General features: G+C 39.3%; 1 protein-coding gene across 2 annotated transcripts in view; it reads left to right on the top strand.

Moving 5' to 3' along the window:
* Positions 1-21,876, top strand: part of srpk1b (SRSF protein kinase 1b) — an 81,735-nt gene that overhangs the window by 4,516 nt on the left and 55,343 nt on the right. The window contains exon 1 of one of the 2 annotated variants that reach the window (XM_067430779.1): positions 7,772-8,027. The exons of the other annotated variant lie outside the window; for it this stretch is intronic. Within the exon in view, the coding sequence (XP_067286880.1) occupies positions 7,957-8,027 (71 nt within the window). The 5' untranslated portion in view covers positions 7,772-7,956. Of the gene's footprint in view, positions 1-7,771; positions 8,028-21,876 lie in introns of those variants that run through there. 2 annotated transcript variants of the gene reach the window in all.

Raw genomic sequence — 21,876 nt, 5'->3', positions numbered from 1 at the left:
TGCATTATAGCATTATAGTTTCTATGCACTAAATTGCATAAGTAAATATGAATATATTAAAATGATAAGTTCTAACAGAAAAAATTCAACAGAACAAAAATTCTACAGAAAAGAACTAAAAGCTATATAACCTAACTATATAACCTAGAAACATGTATGTGAATGTCATAGTGACCTCCATAATCTGTAAATGGAAGAAGTTTGCACCCACCAGGACTTTTCCTAGAGCTGGCTGTCCAGCCAATCGGGAGAGAATCGCCTTAGTCAGGGAAGTGAACAAGAACCCCATGAACCTGATGGTCACTCTGAATGAGCTCCAGCATTTCTCTGTAAAGAAAGGAGAACCTTCCAGAAGAACAACCATCTCTGCAGCACTCCACCAATCAGGCCAGTGTGGTGGAGTGGCCAGGCGGCACATGATAGCCCGCCTGGAGTTTGCCAAAAGGCACCTGTTGGACTCTCAGACCATGAGAAACAAAATGTTCTGATGAAACAAAGATTGAGCTCTTTGGCCTTAATAGCAAGCGTCATGTCTGGAGGAAACCAGGCACTGCTCCTCACCTGGCCAATACCATCCCTATAAGCATGGTGGTGGCAGCATCATGCTGCAGGGATTTTTTTTCTCCGGAAAAAAATGGCGTTTGGGGGGTAAAATGTGTGTTATTTTGGCAAGGTTACCTGCTAAAATTTACATTCCTGGGTCTACATATCACATAATTGAGATCGCTTCAACCCGCGGACATGGAAAACAACCCGCAGGAAAACCGCAGACTTGGCAACACAGTGCAGTTGAGTTTTGTTGACATTTGACAACTAATGTTATGCGTAGCTCCGTTGCTCTGATTGGTTGTAGGTAGGGGTGTGCATTGGCACTGCCTTCACGATTCGATTCGATTACGATTCACCAGGTAACGATTCGATTCAATTCGATTCTACGATGCATTGTGATGCATCAAAATTCTACTGAATGAATGAATGAATGAATGAGGCATTTATATAGCGCTTTCAAATGTACTACTGTACACCCAAAGCGCTTCACACTCATGTCAGGGGTCTCTCCTCAACCACCACCAGTGTGCAGCATCCACTTGGATGATGCGACGGCGGCCACAGTACAACGGCGCCAGTACGCTCACCACACACCAGCGATAGGTGGAGAGGAGAGAGGGTGATAGAGCCAATTCAGTGGATGGGGATTATTAGGAGGCCATGATTGGTAAGGGCCAATCGAGGGAATTTGGCCAGGACACCGGGGTTACACCCCTACTCTTTTACGAGAAGTGCCATGGGATTTTTAATGACCACAGAGAGTCAGGACCTCGGTTTAACGTCTCATCCGAAGGACGGATGAGACGTTTGCGTCTCATACTGCACACAAAGCAAATTTTTCATCAGTCATGAAGCAATACAAGCAGATATTAAACAACAGATTGTATTGGCTGCTATGTGTCTCCTGTATCTTTGACATAAAAGTTATTAAATAAAATAAAATGTAATTAAATAAAATGCAATTAACCCTTAAATGCATGACTGTTTCACCCAACATTCTTACACATTCAGGTCGTTAGCGACCCAGATCTATATTTAACATGGATAGACCTCTACCTGTCGTGATAATATATAAAACTCCTGATTTTAGAGTAACAGCTACAGAAGAATAAAATAAAACCTTTCGTTACCTTTTGGAGCTTGGAAGGATTCAGTTTGAGCAGATGTTTAATACCATCATCATATGTCCTCGTCAGAGTTTACCAGTAGATTCAGCATCTGCGTCATATTCGCGATCTCCAGCATATTCTCCAAACTCATTTTCAATGTCTTCAAAATCAATATTTTGATCACTGACAGCTTCTTGACCACATCCATCATCAAGAGACAGTGACACTAACATATGATTGTGTTTAGTACTTGCTCTCTGAAGTAAATCACTAACCCATTTCAAGTTTTGCAGATTATAATTATTGTTTCGTTTTCTGTCAGAGGTAACTATGAGTGAAACGTCACTTCATCATTGGGTATCAGACATTGCCACCTTGTGGAATAAAGGGGAATTGCACATAATCGATTATGGCACTTTGCCGCATCGATGCTGAATCGTTCATGCCCCGCATCGCGATGCATCGCCGAATCGATTATTGTTGACACCCCTAGTTGTAGGTCTATCATATTGAGGTCTTTCCTGGTTCGGTTGAAACACACCCCATAATCACAGCGCAATAGAGCAGTATCAGACTCATATTCTAACTAGAATTGAGTATGACCACGTCAGGTTACCATATTATATGTAGGACAGAACAAGATATGATATTAATATTCTCTCATTGTGCAAAAGTATTATAATAGGAAAGGCTCCAATACAGAGTGGCACAAAGCACTCATGTGCATCTTGTGTGCAGAATGATGCACTTGAAGCAACACTGAGTCACATGCACCTATGCAGCAGTTTAGTGTGAAGAACAATTCATAGTGCTCTATTCTCCATATGCAAAATATAGACCTCTTTCTGCTGAAGCACAAAAATAAAATATTTGTGTTCTGTTTGAGATGAGTACGTGCTGCTTTTTGCAAGGCTTTAAACACGAGCAAATTATAGACTTTGGTGAAGATTCAGCGCTGGTCCAATCGGGACAGTGACAGTTCCATCAACTGTCCTGAGCGTCTTTTTACAAGCTCTGAAAGGTCATTTAAACGAGAATGCAAGCGTTGGCGATAATGCATAGACTGACATAGTGTGGAAATATGGAGAGTGTTAAACAAATGTGCCTCTTAAGTATATAAATAGCCTACAGGTATCGATTTTTAACGCGTTGTATCGTATGGTTGGACATTAGATCGATGCATCGATCTATATCGGTGTATTGTTACACCCCAAGCTTGTAGCATCATACTCAAAAAGACTTGAGGCTGTAATTGGTGCCAAAGGTGCTTCAACAAGGTATTAAGCAAAGGCTGTGAATACTTATGTACATGTGATTTTTATTTAATACATTTGCAAAGATTTCAAACAAACTTCTTTCACGTTGTCATTATAATGAGGTATTGTTTTAGAGTTTTGAGGAAAATATTGAATAAATCTGTTTTGGAATAAGGTAGCCTTGTTAAAACCAGACCATTCTCAGAAGTTATCAAATCATCAAGACAAATCATTTCCAAAGGGGCGTCACCAACGAACGATGACGAAAGCAGAGCGACCTATGAGAGCAACGGAGAAACGTCTGAGACCGCAATTCTCTGTTTGTGATTTGGAGGAAGATGTTGCAATGGCTTCTGAAGACTTTTGCCGTTGTTGTAAAAGAAATATGATAATAACTGGTGTCCACCGCCACTCCATCAACATTTTTGGCAAAATTTGGAAACCCTAATAGCATCTCAGACCGACTGAAACATCTCGGATTGACGGTGGAACAGAAAACATCAAGCTCTGATCGCATTTGCTCCCGTTGTAAGGCATTTGTATTGCGAAAAGAACGCGATTTGCAATATTTTGAAAATCAAATAATATTGAGGAGTCTTTGGAAAATTGTATCACAAACTTTATTCAAATTCATTATATTATTTAAAGTAATTTCAGATGTATTAGAACATTTTCAGACTTGAGCATAGTTTTTGTTCTCCCAATTCATAGGAGGCAATTGCTTGAATGGTGGGTTCGTTGTTATTCTCAAGATAAAAACAGTACAATGACAAACTCACTTAAATAGGCGCTTTTACATTTAGCTTTGAAACCAAATGGTCCGCCGTCATCTTGTCATTCAGCTACTCACTTTTGTGCTGAATGAAATCTGACTCCAGTTGCTGATCTGTGCTGCCAATCTTGTTTGGCTCTAGCTGCATGTTCAGTTTTTAATTTACCCTAGGGATGGCTCGATACCACAATTTTGGCTTCGGTACGGTACCACAATCTAATACCGAAGTACCGATATTAAATCGATAACACACGGTCTGATATTAGCGCGGGTATATTGCACGCGAATGAGAACAATTATACAAGTTTTGAGTTTATAAAGTGGGAAATTACCACAAATGTTTATTAGTAAATTAATCAGCAAAGCTTATCACATCAAATCAGTCATTTGAAAACTTTCTTGTGAGAAATAATTTCAGCAAAAATCTCTCAAAATTAGCTAATTGCTTCTGGTGTCAAAAGACATCGCACTACTCTAAAACAGTCTGCATAATCCAATTCAACATTTCACGCTCGTCTGGGGATGGATAACGGAAATCATTTGAACACGCAAGAGATTTTATAGCATTTCGTAATAAGTTACAGGAGATATGAGCTCATACGACACACACACACACACACACACACACACACACACACACACACACACACACACACACACACACACACACACACGCCTGTCACTTAGTCACGCTCGCACATTACACATTAAGTTTCCTTAAACAGTCAAATACACAGAATTATGTACAAATGTCCGTCTTTAGTGAGTATTCACATAAACACAGTCGGTTGTGTCTAACGTGAATGTAAATAGTGCAATAGTACGCGTGCAAATATAATGAGATCTAAATGTCATTGGTTGAAACGAACGCTGGAGATTGTGATATTCGATCTTATGTTAGGCTGTGTGTGTGTTGATCAGTGTAAAAAGAAAATAAATGTCTAAATGAGATGGTTTGAATGATTTACTGACCTGTCGATCTCTTAAGAAGTCTTAAAGTCAGGATAGTGACAGATGCTTCTTGGCTAGGTTTGATGGTTCTTCATCAGTTTTATAAGCAAAGTCATTACAAATGTCACTTCTACTCCTCTCTTTATTAATTTGTTTTGGGCATCTTGAGTGAGATTCGGCTGCTTTATCCATTTTGTCCGTCTATGTTGTTGTCACATTTGCCGGTTGTTTCGGGTCAGTTTGGGTAGCGCGCTGCCATCTAGCGGTGAACTTCGGAAAAGCAGCATATACCGAAATGTGCCAAATCATGATATCGTACCGTTTTAAATAAAATATATACCGGTATTTTTCCAGTACCGGTATACCGCGCATCCCTAATTTACCCTACACCGTCAGTTTGATTGACTGGAGATTTGACCAATCACAATCCATTTTTGTCCGACAAAGCAGTCGAGAGTTCGTAGATTAATGTCGTGGACTTGAAAAACGGTGTGTACAGACATCTATCTACAGTTGAAACGACATTCTTTCTGAAGTTCATTGATGTTTATTTGATACTACACTAAAAAAAAAAAATCAGGTCTCCAACTGAACATTTTCTAGTGACTGATCACATCTAAATTTTTCAGGATGCCATTGATGCAATTTAATTCACAGAAATTCAATTAGACCAACTAAAAAATTTAGATGTGATCGGTCACTAAAAAATGTTCAATTGGAGACCTGATTTTATTTTTCAGTGTATAAATTAACTAGAAGGAAGAGATGATTGGTTCATGAGCAGCTGTAACTGAGGCACTACAGCAACCTGTCACCACACATTAACTCTTTCCCCGCCAGCGTTTTAAAAAAAAGTTGCCAGCCACCGCCAGGGTTTTTGACAATTTTCACCAAAATTTAATAGCCCATAGAATATTTTGTTAAATGAATATCTGAGCATGCAATATATCAAAATAAAGAGCTGACCATCTTCTTTTAAACAAAAAATGGTTTTATTCTAGCTTCATGCATTCCTTTTTTATCAACACTTGAATATGGGTAGGTTTCATAAAAAAAGCAACATTTTGAACAAAAAGCTGAGAAAATCAAATTTTTGTGAAAGACTGTTTCCAGATCAGATTCAGAGCGATGATCAAACACAGATGGACTAGATCGAGTCCATCAACACCCCTAATGCTTACACAGTCCTGTAGCTCATCCTGGGTCCACATTTCATTCAGTAACATTAGGCAGTTTTGATTCATATGCTGTTTAATGAGGATGATCACGTTATTTTTAATATGCATATGATTACATGCCATCGCTCCTTTCACTGCGTCTTCCTCACGTGTGTTTTGATCAGGAGATTCAGTACTCATTCAGATGCGCAATAGCGCCCCCTAGGGCCCGACAGTGAAAACACGGAAACCCGGAAAATTCCGTTATTGGCCTGGAAGCGTTTTCTCACAAATAATGGAAATTTCCGTGTTTGGCGGGGAAAGAGTTAAAGAGCCACAAATGGGTATTTATTGTTTAGATTTCTTTAAAAAAAGTTTTAGGGTTGAAACGTTGTTTCATATTAAAGTAAGCTGTTCTGCCCTGGCTGTCAGTGTGTTGTCAGTATCCTCTTTGCTCCGCTGTGTTTTTTTCACTGCGCCAGAACGTGTGTGTGTGTGTGTGTGGCTTGTCAGACATAGCAACTGTAACTGAAGGAGGCTGGTCTTTGCGAACAGTTAATTGTAGTGAATCTGTTCTCTAACTAAACTAAATGATTTTTACTAATATAAAATATAATATGGGGTGGTGCCGCAGTAGGCAAGTGACCTTACCGGTGTTACGGCTGAAACGGCAAGCTTTTTTGATTGTAATTGCGAGCGAAAGTTCTGTTGCATAGTGCAGCTGGCTTGCACTTGCTTGTCAAATCAACACGTAACTAACATATAAACATGGCCATAATGGTCCACGTTCAGAAACACCTAATATTTACAAGATGTGCTTTTGTGCGTAGCCTGCGATGTACAGTTTCTAGAAGCTGTTCTCTATAAAATGTGCAGCATCGAATAAATGTTTGGGTTTTAAAGTTCAAGAACAGTGTTTAAAATTACTTTAAACCACTCCAAGTTAATCAGCCTTAGGGAGGTCAAACGAATGTGTTTTGGAAACAGGGTGGACAGAACAGCATCTCTTTGACCGAGCGACAACACTGTGTTCTCTAAAGCAGCTCAACCACGACTCAACAAGATCTGGAAAAATTCTTTTGTAGTCCAAATGAGCCGTTTGCTGTAGTTCTTGGAAAGTGGATTCTGTTAAATAAAATAAATCTTTTTGGAGTTAACTTTGAGCTTTGTAACCTTGTAGATATGTTTTATCCTAAAACAGCAACATTACACACTAACCAAAATTTAAAAAGCATAATAGGAGCCTTTTAAACTAATTTAAAGTCTCACGTGTCTTGAGTTTAATATGTTAAACATGGCTCTGTGGCTACATCTTATGTTCATTTGGTGCTCATACGGGTGATGCAGGTTTGAGTCTTGCCTGGCTCATAACCTGATCCCATTCTCTACTCATCCCCTTTTTTCTGTCACCTCTTCACTGTCTGTCTTTGAAAACAATGTCACAATATCTGTCCCTTAAAGTCAAATAATAATAACTCTTAAAATTCCGAGAACCAATTGTAATGGAGATCATTGCCAAGAATGCATCCTAAAATTCTGGGACTAGATGATGATCATGTAAACTGAAGAATTTCACAGAATGTGTGTTTTAAGTGTGTTCCTCTGTTAAATACTGGACGTAGCCTGCCCTGAAGAGAGCTGTTACATAACAGTGCTTTGTGACAGCCATCAAGCCTGATGCGTTTTATCCTCTCTCTCTCTCACACACACACACACACACACACACACTTTCATCTACTGAATGCTCAGGTGAACCACAAGCAGAAGGGAACATGCCCTCTGGGGTCTGCTTGTGTCCTTGAAATACGACATGTCAGACCGACAGAACCTTCGGCCCGGCCCATCTGCAGGAGAGAGGCGGGGTATATAACTGCTCTCTCTGAGCCTCTACAAAGGCTGTCATCGATGTCCCCTCTCCTCCTGCGCCACACCGTGTTAGGCGAGTGAGTTTTCACTCACTTATCACCCTCCTCCTCTACTCTTGTTTCTCTTGCCCTCCCTCCTGTGCTGCCTTGTTTTCCAGCTCACTAGTGTCGAATCGGTAGTGTTGAGGCGGCCAGTGAGCGGAGAGCAGGCAGGCACTCTAGGAGGTAGAAAGTCACATCTGTGGTTCAACTGTGGCTCACACAATACCGTCCTGCCCCGCGCTGTCCTCCTCTGCCATGTGGCTCCTGGATTGGATTGTTTCTCTCAACACAGCTGTGGTGAAACTCGCCAGCGGTCTGAGGTGCAAGTGAGTGCAACTCTGTGTGTGTGTGTGTGTCTGTGTGCGGACTGAAAAGAGAGGAAGCTGAAGTGGCACTGCTGACTTATTGATGTTGGATTCATTTTTAATTAGACAGCTGATGCGCTTGGGCAAGGTATGGGTTAGATTAGTCTTTTGTGACTCTTTGGGGTGTGTGAGGCTAATGTGGGATGCATGTTTGCCCTGAGGAAACGTATGGGACTGGTTTGCAGGACTATTAAGGACTACTGATGCATGCGTGCATGCAACTTCACTGACCGCCCCTTTCTGTCATGCATCCTACCAAAGGGGTATTCGACCCTTGTATTTGCCCCCTTGTGTTCCCTGAATTGGGAAGTTGTCTCTCCAGGTGTATACACCCTGTCGGTCACTGTGCGCAAGTTCTGGTGCAGTGCTGAAAAACTTAAAGGGCTGGTATCACAGTTCTGTCTGCAGTCAGCTGCGCTGGGATTTGCCTAGCAGTGTAGATGCTCATTATGTAAGCTGTAGCCTCCACAACTGCAGCACAGGGGGTCTGGGAGACTGCAGATTACAGAGTATGTAGCTCTCAGCACGGACTACTTGAAACCAAATCAGGTCACAGTTTTGGGTAGCTGAGTGCCAGATGCTGCACTGGCCTCTTTAGCGGCAGGGCGGATCCTGTTGTGAGTTACTTGATCGATAAACTCTATAAAGTCTTTAGATTGTAAAATCTGTATTTGAAGATGCTAGGGAACTTAGTGGGCCTTTCTAATCATCACTGTTACTATTGCTTAGGGTCAGGGATTTGAAGCAACCACTAACCTGTAAACTGTCCTACACATTTTTGCAACAGTCGTGAATCATATCTCAAGTCGTGCAGCTTGTTGATGAGAGGTGTGCTAGAACTTTTCTATGCAATCAGACTTCATTTTTTCCAGGAGACATTAAAAAGGTGAAAAATTGAGAGGACCGGTCCACCTTCCTGCTGAGTTTAGCTTTAGATTAGTTCAGTAGAGCGACCTAGAACCTTTGATCGATTCTGAAGACCTTGATCAGCTGATTCATGTGTATCTTATTAGGTTTGGAGATACACTCTGCAGGTTGGTGACCCTCCAGGAACAGGATTAGACCCGGTCATAGACTTGAAGGGATAGTTAAAAAAATGTGCCAATCCTCTAAGGGCACACTTAAGCTCAAGTCGCCATTTTGGCTAGTAAATTTATTTTACTTGCCAGACTTTTTACATGGAATCTAAATGAAAAAAATCTATATATAAATATAATATAAAATAAATATCAAACATTATGGGTAAAGTCTGTAATAAGAATAAATGATCAAACTACAAGCATTGGCACAAACAAAAACAATAGAGCATAGATACAATTAAATTAGGAGTAATCAACAGTAGTTAGGTACAGATTATGTACAACAATTGAATGAACTAATCAAAAGTAAAATATCTTAATAACTATAATTTAAATATAGATGAATCCTTATTAAAGTAAAAAAAAATCAGTCAAGAGCAGTGTGAATTATTATTATTATTATTTGCATTGTGTCTTTTGTTTGATTAACTGTAATAGGCTGTTGTCACTACAATGCTCAATGATCAAGTACACTGATACTGTTACACATACATTGTCTTTCTCAACTGTTTAAGTTCACTTAAGACTAGGGATGATTAATCAACGAACGATTAATTGATGATAAAAGCTTAATCGGTACAACTTATCGATGGTCGCTTAAACAAGGTCATCTTTAGAGTATGTAGTTTCGAGGTATGAGTGGCTCGTGCGAAATACGAGCAGCAGACTTACAAGGAAAAATCAAGTGAGCGTGCTGTAGTTACATATTCTAAGTGTATTAATGTCTTCCAGCCATGCAAGTATTTTTAGGATTAGGGAGGCTAGCCGTTTGTTTTAGAACATAATTAACCAATGGTCCAAACACGTGATTTTACTGAACCATACACACTGCTTACTTGTGTAAACATCACAATAAAAGTACACTGAATAATCAAGTTATAAGATCCTGGGTGATGAGTGATGATGTCCAGAACTGTTTCAGCTGTGGCTCCGATTCTATGGTTCATGGTAAATCAAGACTTTTCAATCCGAGCAATCAATCAAATCCATCTTTAGCAGTTATTTTTTCACTCTATGAAAATAGAGCACATCTAATATGTTACCAATTTTACTAGATATTGCATTGTTCTTCACACACAGTAACTGAAATGTTAAACTGTTAAAAGATACGGCTTAATAAAATATTGCTTAGATACACACTACGCATCGATATATCTTCCCTTTGTGTTTTGAGCTTCTCAATGCGGCGGAGTGCAGCGAGCTGTGACTCTGTGTTGCTTCAAGCACATCATCCTGCGCTTGGGAAGCCGCTCTGAATTATAAAACTTTTGTGCTATGAAAGATCATTAATAGCCTTTTTTTTCCTGACCTTTCGGAAGATGAGCATGTCAAGAGTTAATAATTAATGCACGCCTCCTCTTGAAGTGACGAGCGATGCGCGCTCGCCGTCTGCAGTGCATTAGAATGTTGTTTTCATGTCGCATCCGCGTGTCATTATAGAAATGTTTTGTTTGCATACTGTGGTAAATACACAGAGTGTAGTAGATTATGGCCAGGGACAAAACTGGCCCGCGCAGTCGTCTCTCCATAGTGTTATTATAGTTTGCTGGCTTTGCCTCTTCTGTTGGCATTTTTCCATACGTAAATTCTGACCATTAGAAAAGCAGTTTAGGAAATACGCCATGGCCAATGAGTGATGTGGATGTTGTCACGTGCCTGCGTTTTGGTTCGTTTCAACTGGTTCGGACCAAAGCAATCAGTGTGGTGTGAAAAGGAACCAAAAAAGCTGAAAAATGCAACAATTTATAATTGTTTGCCCTTGGTTCGGACCAAATGAATCGAACTAGAGATGTGAAAGCACCCTTAGAGCTACACTTAATTACTTATTGTTTTCTTAACGTTTTCCCCAGTAAATGTTCAGATTTTATAACTATTGTGCACTCATGATTTTGTAACTTTTGCTGCTGAATTATCCACTAATCTAATAGAGTGCCGAAGTTATGACGTCACTTTGTAGTCCAAAACGCGGAAGTGATTTGGCATTTTAGCACTTCCGGTTCCCTCGCTCTAAAGTCTATGGGTTTTTTGAATGGGTTTTTGCTAAATCGCCTGAAATAAGGTCTGTGGTTGACAAAGCCTCTAAATATTTTCACGTTTTGATCTATGACATAAAGCACACTAGTTCTAACCTGCTTGTGATTTTTTTGAACTTTGTGTCTTAAAAACGGCGTTTGCTAACAAGTTGCTAAAAGGGACTACATCCTTTGGCTGGGACTTTAGACGTCATCGTGACAAACAGATCTCACCAGCCCGCGATTCATTCACTTTTGAATTCTGGAAGTAAATGTTTAATAAAAATAAAAAACTAGCCTGCGTTTCAGCCTCACATTCTTAGAAGTTTACCTTTCATTTAATATACATAGTTATATATTTAGTCCTTTCAAATAGTGGTGTTTCCAAATATTGTTGTACACAGAAATCTGTGATATTAAGGTAACCGATTACCAGTTCTTCATTTCTGCGGAGAGACTGTAGTGTTTTGTTTTGTCCTGAGATGGAACCACAAGTTGTCGAATGAAAGCTGCGCTGTTCTACATGTCCAGATTTATAGTGGTTCTCTCCTCGATATATGATCAATCATCTAAGGAAAATGACATACGATTGTAAATTGATACGGCTATAGCTTACGTCGTAAGTGCTTCTGAGGTGGTAAAAGCACATCTTTTTCCTGGCGAATTAGCAAATGGTATGCAAACATACAATCAAACATAATAGAGTGAAAGATGATCTTTAAAGTCTATTTGGGGCACGATGATCAGGCATAATAGCCTAATCTTAATCACAAAGAAAATAATATTAAGGTTTATATAAACTAACAAAATAATAAACTAATAAATAAAACATTAACAAACAAGAAAACAAATCTCAGAGAGGCACGCATAAACTCAATTAGTTTCATACATTTTTGGAAAAAAACGAATGGGCAATATTTCTCATGAAAAAGTGGAAAAGTGTTCATACACAGTGCAGATCATAATGAGCGAACGTGTTTTTTAAATAAAGTTTGAGGAAGCTTGATGATGACGTAGATCCGCGACTGTTTGCTGTAGTCCGTTTATAGCCTACCGTTAGCATTTTATATCTGACGGCTTTATTTAGGCTTCAAAAGGTATACATGTTGGATTCACTTGTAAAGATTATCTTGATAGACAAAACGTGTAAGGGTCATAACTCTTTGTTGAACACAGATCTTATTTTTTGCGATTGTCCAAAAGTCTATGGGGAAATTGCATAGGCTTTTGATCGAGGGAACCCATGCGCCGCTAACTTCTAGGTTGGCCTACAAAGTGATTCACCCGGCACTCTAGTAATTCACCATCTAATTTATAGTAGTATTTTTGTCATAGCTTGTGATTACCGGTATATTTTTTTAATATATTTATAGTTTTTCTTAACAATAAAGTTCAACACACTGAGGTATAGAAATTCTACATTGAATTTTTCACGCAATGGGAGGGACAACCAATAAAATACATGCATGAATATTAACAAAACTGCATTGGTATCGGATTGGTATCAGCTTAGTATCAGTATCGACCGATACTCATTTTTTAAAATATCGTATTGGATCGTTTTTAAAAAAAAAATGGTATGGGTGCATCCCTTATTCAGAACATCTTTGCATTGTAATAGCAATATCCTGCTACAGCTTAGCATCATGTTTGTAACTTTTGCATTGATAATATGCACAAGGAGCAGAGTTTTCAGTTGGGATGGGGCTACCTGGCGCAACGCTGTAGAAATGAAAACCATGTGTGTGTCTGTGTAGTGTTGCTGTTGCAGCTGGTTAGGAAACGGTGTTAGAGTTATGAAATGCATGCACAAATTGTAAAACACACACTCACTGAATCAGCAAAGACTGATGTGTTGTCATCATGCCCTATGATAACCTCTCTCTCTTTCTGGTTATTACAGATTGTATAACACAGCAGGTTTAATCTAGCATACCCAATGATGCTCCGTTAACTGCAGCTCTTAAACCGCAAGCTAATTTCATCAGTTCTAATATGACACCCTTTCACTGTCCAATAAAGCTTGACTGAAAAAAAGATGCTTGGTTAGTTGTTAGCATACTGCAGAGTGCCATAGATTAAAGGGGGGGTGAAACACTCAGTTTCAGTCAGTGTCATGTCAATCTTGAGTACCTATAGAGTAGCATTGCATCCTGCATATCTCCGAAAAGTCTTTATTTTTTTAATAATTATATAAGAAAGATGCGCTGTTCCGAGTCTTTCCGAAAAAAGCCGAGCGGGTGGGGGCGTATCCTGTGAGCGGAGCTAAATAATGACGTGTGCGCCGCCGTGTTGAGTGCGTCGTAAAGCTGTGTCATCCCTAACAGCGGGAAAAACTTTATTCAAAATAAAAATATGGCTTTTAATCAGATACAGCCATACATCTATGATCCGGAATCAGACCCAGAGGCTGCAGTTGAACAGGAGCAGCAGCAAAAACGACTAGAGCAGGACGTCTCTATGTGGTACAAGTTATACACTAACTATATAATATGCTTAGCGACTTGTTATTTACATATTTATACTTGAATTATATCGTCGTATTTTTGTCTTTGAAGGTGTACATGTGGGAAGTGCAGTTGTGCACGTGTGTGTGTGTGTGTGTGTGTTTACGCGTGGTTTGACTGGTTTTGCACAGCAGGTTAAGTTAGTGTTTACATAGAAAGACACGGAATAGTAGCGCATTTGAATGAAGAAGCGCGCTTATTTAGTTCAACATATTTCCCCACTCTTTGTGTATTGTTGTTTGGAGTGCTTTTACAATACACAAACATAAAGTTACACATATAGTGGCCAGCTAAACAAATGTACACGCACTACACATCGCATGCTCCATTGATCAATTAACTATACGTGATCATGTTTGGGCTACTTGATGAGCATAGGCAAAAACACAGACATTTGAATCAGTCTTACTCACAGCCTGCGGTTCTAACGTTGGGACCTTTATCGTTGGGACTGCTCCATCATTCAGCATTAGGCGATCGGAAAATCCGGCGTCGAGCTGGGCCTTGTTTATGAAACAGTCGGCACCGAAATGCATCGAACAGATATAAACATTCGCGCAACTCAGTTGCTGATCCGGAAAAGCAAATTCCATCCACTGTTGCCTTAACGCGGGGTTTTTGGGGAATCTGTGCAGGACTGTCTTGGTCTGGCAACCAAAAACGCACTTTTTTGGTGACATTGTTAGTTGTGCACATCACCTGTCCAGCATCCTACAAGCCAGCGCTTTGATGGGCGTAGCCTGTTACTTTCGCTCTCTCCCTCTCTCTCTCTCACGATCTTCCGGTAGAATTGTCCGTAAGGCCCATACAAGGAAATTCCGCCCCCATTAACGTCAAAGGGGACGCATGATCGCAAAAAACTTGCCGAAACTTATAACTAACCGGAAGTAGTATTTTTGACACAGAAATACTCCATCAAACGTCCAACATTAGTTTTTGAAACTTTGTCTATGTTTAGTATGGGATTCCAAGTCTTTAACAGTGTAAAAAGATCAGTATGCATGAAACAGCATTTCACCCCCCCTTTAAGTACAGATAGTATGCAGTTTTGCATTGTGTTAAACCTGCATTATAAGTGATTATTTCTCTCACGCATTTTCCACTAAAGCTCACAGAGATTTAAATTAGGCCTGTCAATAATAGATACTGTTTAATCGTACGCTTATCGTGAAATTAATAATGTGCCATTTATCTCATTAAACACATTCATTTTGTCATACTTTTCTATATCCAAAGTAAACAATTAGATTGAAGGGTGATTCTCACAAAACTGTATTTTCTGCAAGCTTTCAAGGATCATTGGAGACTCTAAAATGACACCAAATATAAGGAGTCCATATAATTCTATGATATAATAGTTACACACAGTTAAGCACACATGAAAAAAACATTATGTAAAAACTTTACAGAATTCACAGTGTTTGTAAAGAGCAACAACAACGAACAAGATTGTTTTAATTTTAGACGAGTCCAGCTGTGATGCCGAACAGGACCATGGAGACCCCAAATTAATATCTAATTTCTAATCACAGCACCGTACACATGACAAATGAAACATTATCATTCCTGAGTGTGTATGCAAACAAAGCAAATCTACTGTGTGTGTGTACATGAATGCAGCGTGCGATCTAGAGCGCGCATGTTCACGGTTTGTTGTTTGAGCATCACGCTTGCTGTAAGACTCCGGTACATCACCAAAAATACGCTCTTCAGAAACAGTTGTAGCATACGAAAGAGCTCATGTTTTAAAGCAAAGCTTACACTGGAACAAATAATTCACTAAAAATGCAATGTGAGTCTCTATTCTCTCTGATGTGTGTGGTGTAATCAGCCTGGCCTTTACATTAGAGCTGTTTTGGACTGTTTGAATTAATTCGATTATACTGGATCACTGAACACTTTTCCAGAGATTAACGGCTTCAAATGTCCTGATCACAAACAGAAGCAGAATTGAGTTAAGGAGTTAGAGAATGGATATTTCCTCTTACAGGGTTACAGGTGCTGTAGATGCTTGGTGTAATTGTGATTAATCTCTCGATTTAACTGCGTGACGAAAAATACATCATTGACTCAGCTTCACGTACTACTGTGATTTATTTGCGTTAATTGTGGGTAAATTATTTTAACACGTTAAAGGTGCACTATGCAACTTTCCGTCCACTGGAGGGCGCCTATTCTAAACAAAGGTGTAGTTTGATGACGCCAAGTGTGAGCGCAGTATCTTGGGACATGTGGTCTTCACCTCACAGCCGGTGGAAATTAGGACTCTGACAGAAATCATGTTAATGGATGCGGTTATTAACGTTACTGTAGTGCAGTGGTTCCCAAAAATTTTTACCTGCGCACCCCCTCCTATGTCCCGAACGGGTTTGGAAAAAAAAAACTAACAAAGCTTTGTTTTATCGCCATATAAAGAGTTTAATCGTGGGCAAATAACCAGAACATGAATGACAATAACAACAACAAAAAAGTTTCTATATAATGCAACAAAGCTACACACAAGCTTCCACTTTTAAGAGGATGTGACAGACACAGGCTCAGTAACAGAAAGCTTGTTTATTTTCAGCCGCATAAAACAATAAACAAAAAACAAAAAAAAACAAAAAATAAACATTGCAGCAATAGGCCGCTAGTCCTATTCAATGACTGTGGAGCTAGCGTCATCATCCTCATAGCACATCGGTTATGGAAATTAGAATGACAGTATATTGAATTAAATTGCCATGAAGTTACAAACGAAAACGATCCACAACATTAAAGAGAATAAGGTCCGATATAGATAAAATAAATAAACACGAGGATCAATCTGAAACTTTTCAAGTGCAACATCAAACATAAAATGTTTCACTATTCTCTCCGTCTCTTTTGCCTCCAAATCCTCACTCTCTCTTGGTCCCTCTTCTCCTTCGTCACTAACTGTCCCACTTGACAGTTCCCCTGATTTCAGACAGTTAAGCATATATATATATATATATATATACACACACACACACACATTTGGAATAAATGAGAAGAGTTGGCACGCATCGAGATGTAATGAGTGGAAATTTTCCCACTGGTTAATCAACGTGTGTTTACACCGGTATCACCGACTGGGCTTTTAAATCACTAATTCTATCTAACCGAAAGGAACATATGCACACAGCTGCTCCGGCATTAAAGGGGTACTTCAGCGCTGGGAAGATGAATCTGTATTTAAACTGGGTCATCAATGCAGTAGAAATGTGAAATTATTTTTGAATTTGGTGTCTTCTAGACTGAGAAAAGACAGAAAATGTATTTTTGTCCAATGGGGATGAAAGACTACAATTCCCAGAATGCTTCGCTGCCCTGTGAGGCCATTCCCAACGCCAACAACTTCATTACAGTGACTGAGTTAGAGACACTACAATTAAAAACTGAACGTGTCTGTTCAATATAATGAGTGAGTCACCGCGCGAGTGTCACAGCACTGAGCACTGACTGCAGGAGTGATGAGAGCTGAGGTAATCGCGACTACACTCGCGGCATACATTCACAACGCGAGTTCAGTCTGGCACGCGTTTCAGTTCATGCCTTTGCAAGCTTAACTTTCATAGAAATGAATTTGAGAAGTTAAAAGACTTACATTGCTCACCATAGCTCCGTTTAAATGATCCTGTCTGCAAGCTGAGCTCTCCCTACAAGCTGAGTGTAATCTCCCATCCCCCAATGCCGGATTCAAAACATGCGGAAATAGCTCCCTCTGCTGGCTGTAGTCTTTAGCCTCTGGGCAAACATTCCTCCTATGATGCAAAAATCGTCATTTTGCATCATAGGAGGAATTTTTCCAGAAATAAAATGCATAAATCTCTCGTCTCAGGGAGATATGAGAGGGGAAAGCACAATAATTTGAATATTCTCCAGGGTTTCTACTGATACAAAGCCATATGCTAATCGCTGAAGTAACCCTTTAATAACGGAGCGGAGCAAAGTGAGTACTTTCAAAGAATTCCTATGAAAGTTAAGCTTCCATATGCATATTCGGTTTAGAATTAGCGCCGATTCGGGGGCGGGTTGCTTGAACTGTGGGTTCATTAGCCTATTATTCTTAAAGAAAAACACAGCAACACACAATGACAAATTCACTTAAATAGGCACTTTTACATTTTACTTTGAAACCAAATCTTCTGCGATCATCTTGTCTTTTTTTTATTGTATGGAAAATCCCTTTTTTTTTTTTTTAAAGACCGCCATTAAATTTTTCCTCTCGCGCACCACCTGGTGGCAGCTCGCATACCCCTGGGGGTGCGCGCACCACACTTTGGGAATCCCTGCTGTAGTGTAAAGCAGAGCAGGACAGAGTGTTGTGGAGCTGAGCATGGCCGCTGGAGCGATTGTTATGCAAACACGCTCGCGAAAACCGGGACTTTTATTATGACGGGACGCGAAGCATTCGCTGGGCGCTTCCGGTTATTTCCGCTCTTCCGGTTATGATTATGAGGTAATGCAGCTCTGTTTATCATATTAGATACATTTAAGTGTGTTGAAAATGATATGATGCGTTCACATGTTCACACTTCTACGAGTAAAGCGCTTCGGCCAAATAAAAGCCGAAACCAAGGGTAACGCAGATATGACTCAATCGATAGGCGACTTCCTCAGATGCTATGCTGAAACGTCCCGGTCCTTAGGTAAAATTGCAATTTTCTCACAATTTACAAATAGTTGGAAACATTTGGGATATTGTAGGTACTCAACTGAACAAAATATATAACACTGGCCTAGTGGTTTTTGGATATTTTACTGCAAAAATACTACATAGTGCACCTATAAGAACTTTAAATTAATCGCATGCGGTTATGTTGACAGACCTCATTTAAATACATGGTCTATGGCTGACTTTACTCACCCTCAAGTTGCTCCAAACCTGTATGAGTTGCTTTATGCTGAACACAAAAAAAATATATATTTTGAAGAATGTTTGTAACAAAGCAGCTAGAATAACCAATGAATACCATAGTATTTTTCTGTGGGCCAACTAAATTCCACAAAATAAATGTGCGAACAGATTACACACAGTTAAAAAAATATATTTTTTGAATTAGTTAGGCACTCACCGTTCTTTTAATAGCTTTAACCAGGTTATATCTTCTTTCAAAAGTGACTCATATCTAATATCTAGATTTATACTATATACTTGGCGAAACAACCCAAGGTATATGTACTGACGCAGTCATGGCTAAAAAAAGGAAGTAAAATTTGCAGTGGACCCAGACAAAATTATGATACAAGCTTTTACTTTTCGCACCATAAAGGTCACAGGGTTCCCGCGGGGTCTTAAAAAGTCTTAAATTCAGAAAGTTACATTTAAGGCCTTAAAAAGTCTTAAAAACGCCCAGATTTTCATCCTAGGTCTTAAATTTAATTTACCAAAGTCTTAAAACTTTTACTTCCGTTCAGAAACAAAACCTTTTAGTTTTCTTTACCCGACTGCTTCATGCATTTTTACTCCTTACACTTTTCCTTCAGCTTTTCAGAAAGCTGCGATTGGCAAACAGAAAGCAAGAAATTACCGTAATAAACCATATTTTGGCAAAACGCGCTATTTGTCTTTTAGGATTTTTTTAAGCGCGCCAAATGTTGAGGATTTACGGTCAAATAGCGCTTTAATATGCTGGCGCCAACACTCATTCTAATAGGGTTAAGCGTAATGTATTCTGATGTATTTGATCTGACTGGGTGGGCAGCTGTCAATCTCAGGCCCAACCGTAGATCCTACCCTATCATAGGTTGGTTGTTTTGTCTGGTATGCACTTGTGTCTACGCGCGTTTTCAAAGAACATGGGTCTTTGCACACTGAGTCCGATATTTTCGCATGTGTTTTTTCATATTCGTGATCCGAAAAACTCGTCACGCACAGAGACCTTGCACACTGAGTCCGATGCTTATTAATGAATGTGTTACGGAAAAAAATGCAAAACAAGACAAAGTGACGTCTAGTGAGGATGATTTGTTTGTCCTGAGGAGATATTGGGTTCATCTAACGTTACTCCTGTGATCGCGTAGAGAGGAGAGTTTCCCTATCAAGCGGGATTACCCAGATCGACCGATTCAAAGTTGCAGTTTCAGTGGCTCAGTTTGATGCTTTGCTAGCGATACTGGAGACATATTTAAAAGAAGACCACTAATTTCTGTGAATCAATTGATCCCGGACACCTGGCAGTATGTCTATGGATCCGATCACACACACACATACACACACAGACAGATAGAGCTTTACAGACCCTTACGAAACAAAAATATATTGCAATATATTTGAAAATATCATGCAATATATTCACATTTAACGTTATGGGATTTAATATTTATATTTTCCAATATATTGAAAGCGGCAATCATTTGTATATTTTCCAATATATTGCATGAATATATAATATATTTTATAATGCCATCAATATATTATTCCATATATTAAAATATATTTCAAGAAAATATATTGGTAAATATATTTTCCTTTCGTAAGGGGAGACTTGATGTGCTATAATTATAGCTGTGATATAATAATATTTGTAGCATTTTTGCTAGAATAATATGTATGGTGGCTCTGAGTTGTCAAAACGTCTCAAAATGCGTTTTTACGGATGCGAAAACGCAGAAAATCGAACCTGTTCCAAAAATTTTTTTGACGGACGAAAGTTTCGGAGGCAGTGTGCAAGCGTGATTGACATAACGTGAGGTCGAATTTATTTTTGGAAGTGCGTAAATTATTATTCTAGCAAAAACACCACAAATAATATTATTATATCACAGCTATAATTATAGCACATCAAGTCTCTGTAAAGCTCTTTGTGTGTGTGTGTGTGTGTGTGTGTGTGTGTGTGTGTGTGTGTGTGTGTGTGTGTGTGTGTGTGTGTGTGTGTGTGTGTGTGTGTGTGTGTGTGTGTGTGTGTGATCGGATCCATAGACATACTGCCAGGTGTTCGGGATCAATTGATTCACGGAAATTAGTGGTTGTCTTTTTAATATGTGTCTCCAGTATCGCTAGCAAAGCATCAAACTGACACTTTTAATCGGTCGGTCTTGATCCCGCTTGATAAGGAGGGGAAACTCTACGCGATCACAGGAGTCTCCACATCTCCTCAGGACAAACAAATTATCCTCACTAGACGTCACTTTGTCTTGTTTTGCGTTTTTATCCCCGTAACGCATTCATTAATACGCATCGGACTCAGTGTGCAAGATCTCTGTGCGTAACGAATTTTTCGGAATACGAAAAACCGCATGCGAAAATATCGGACTCAGTATTTTGATATGTTTCTGAGTTTATTTAATGTTTCTATAACTGAATCAATAAAAATAGAATGTTTGAGAGTTTCTGAGATCATTTATAATGCTTTTAGTAATGCGTCGTGTTGGTCTTAAATTTCACTCATAATGGTCTTAAAAGGTCTTAAAAAGGTCTTAAATTTAACTTACTGAAACTTGCAAGAACCCTGAGGTCAGCAAAACTTTGAGTTGAGCCGTTTATGTGAATAAGTCTAAATTCAAAAGTGATTGTGTCTCTTCTTCAGAAAATTTGGACTAAACCGCTCAATACATATGGATTAGTCACAGTGGTAGTTGTGTAGCAGTCAATGTAGGGACAGAAAGCTCTCATTCATCTTCGGAACACAAATTAAGATATTTTTGATGACATGAAAGTCTTATGGGTTTGGAACAATATCAAGCTGAGTAAATAATGATTGAATTTGTTTTTGTTTGAACTATCCCTTTAACCAAACTTTTCTTTTGAAAGGTTGGTGATGAGTTTCTTTCTTTCTTTTTTTCTTTTTTGTTCTTTTTTTGTTGACGAGTTTCTGTGTGTATGATAATAGTTTTTTTGCCCAATGCTAAATCCTTAAACCTTAAAGTATGCTGTTTCATGCATACTGAGCTTTTTACACTGTTAAAGACTTGGATTCCCATCCTAAACATAGACAAAGTTTCAAAAACTAATGTTGGACGTTTGATGGAGTATTTCTGTGTCAAAAATACTCCTTCCGGTTTCTCACAAGTTTCGGAGAGTTTTTTTCCGAGTATGGCTCGGATTGACGATCGGAAGGTCCTTGTATGGGCCGTACGGGCTCTTCTCCCGGTAGGGTGCGCGCGCGTGCGTGACTAGAGCGAGAGAGGAAATGCACGCCCATAAACACTCTCAGGTGCAGATCCACTCGTCCGTGAACACTTATGTCGTTATAGTCCGCGCCGCGCT

The sequence above is a fragment of the Pseudorasbora parva genome, chromosome 22, assembly GCF_024679245.1.
Source record: "Pseudorasbora parva isolate DD20220531a chromosome 22, ASM2467924v1, whole genome shotgun sequence".
NCBI classification, from domain to species: Eukaryota; Metazoa; Chordata; class Actinopteri; order Cypriniformes; family Gobionidae; genus Pseudorasbora; species Pseudorasbora parva.
Note: the sequence above shows the minus strand (reverse complement) of the source record. Positions and strands in the feature narration are given on the sequence as shown.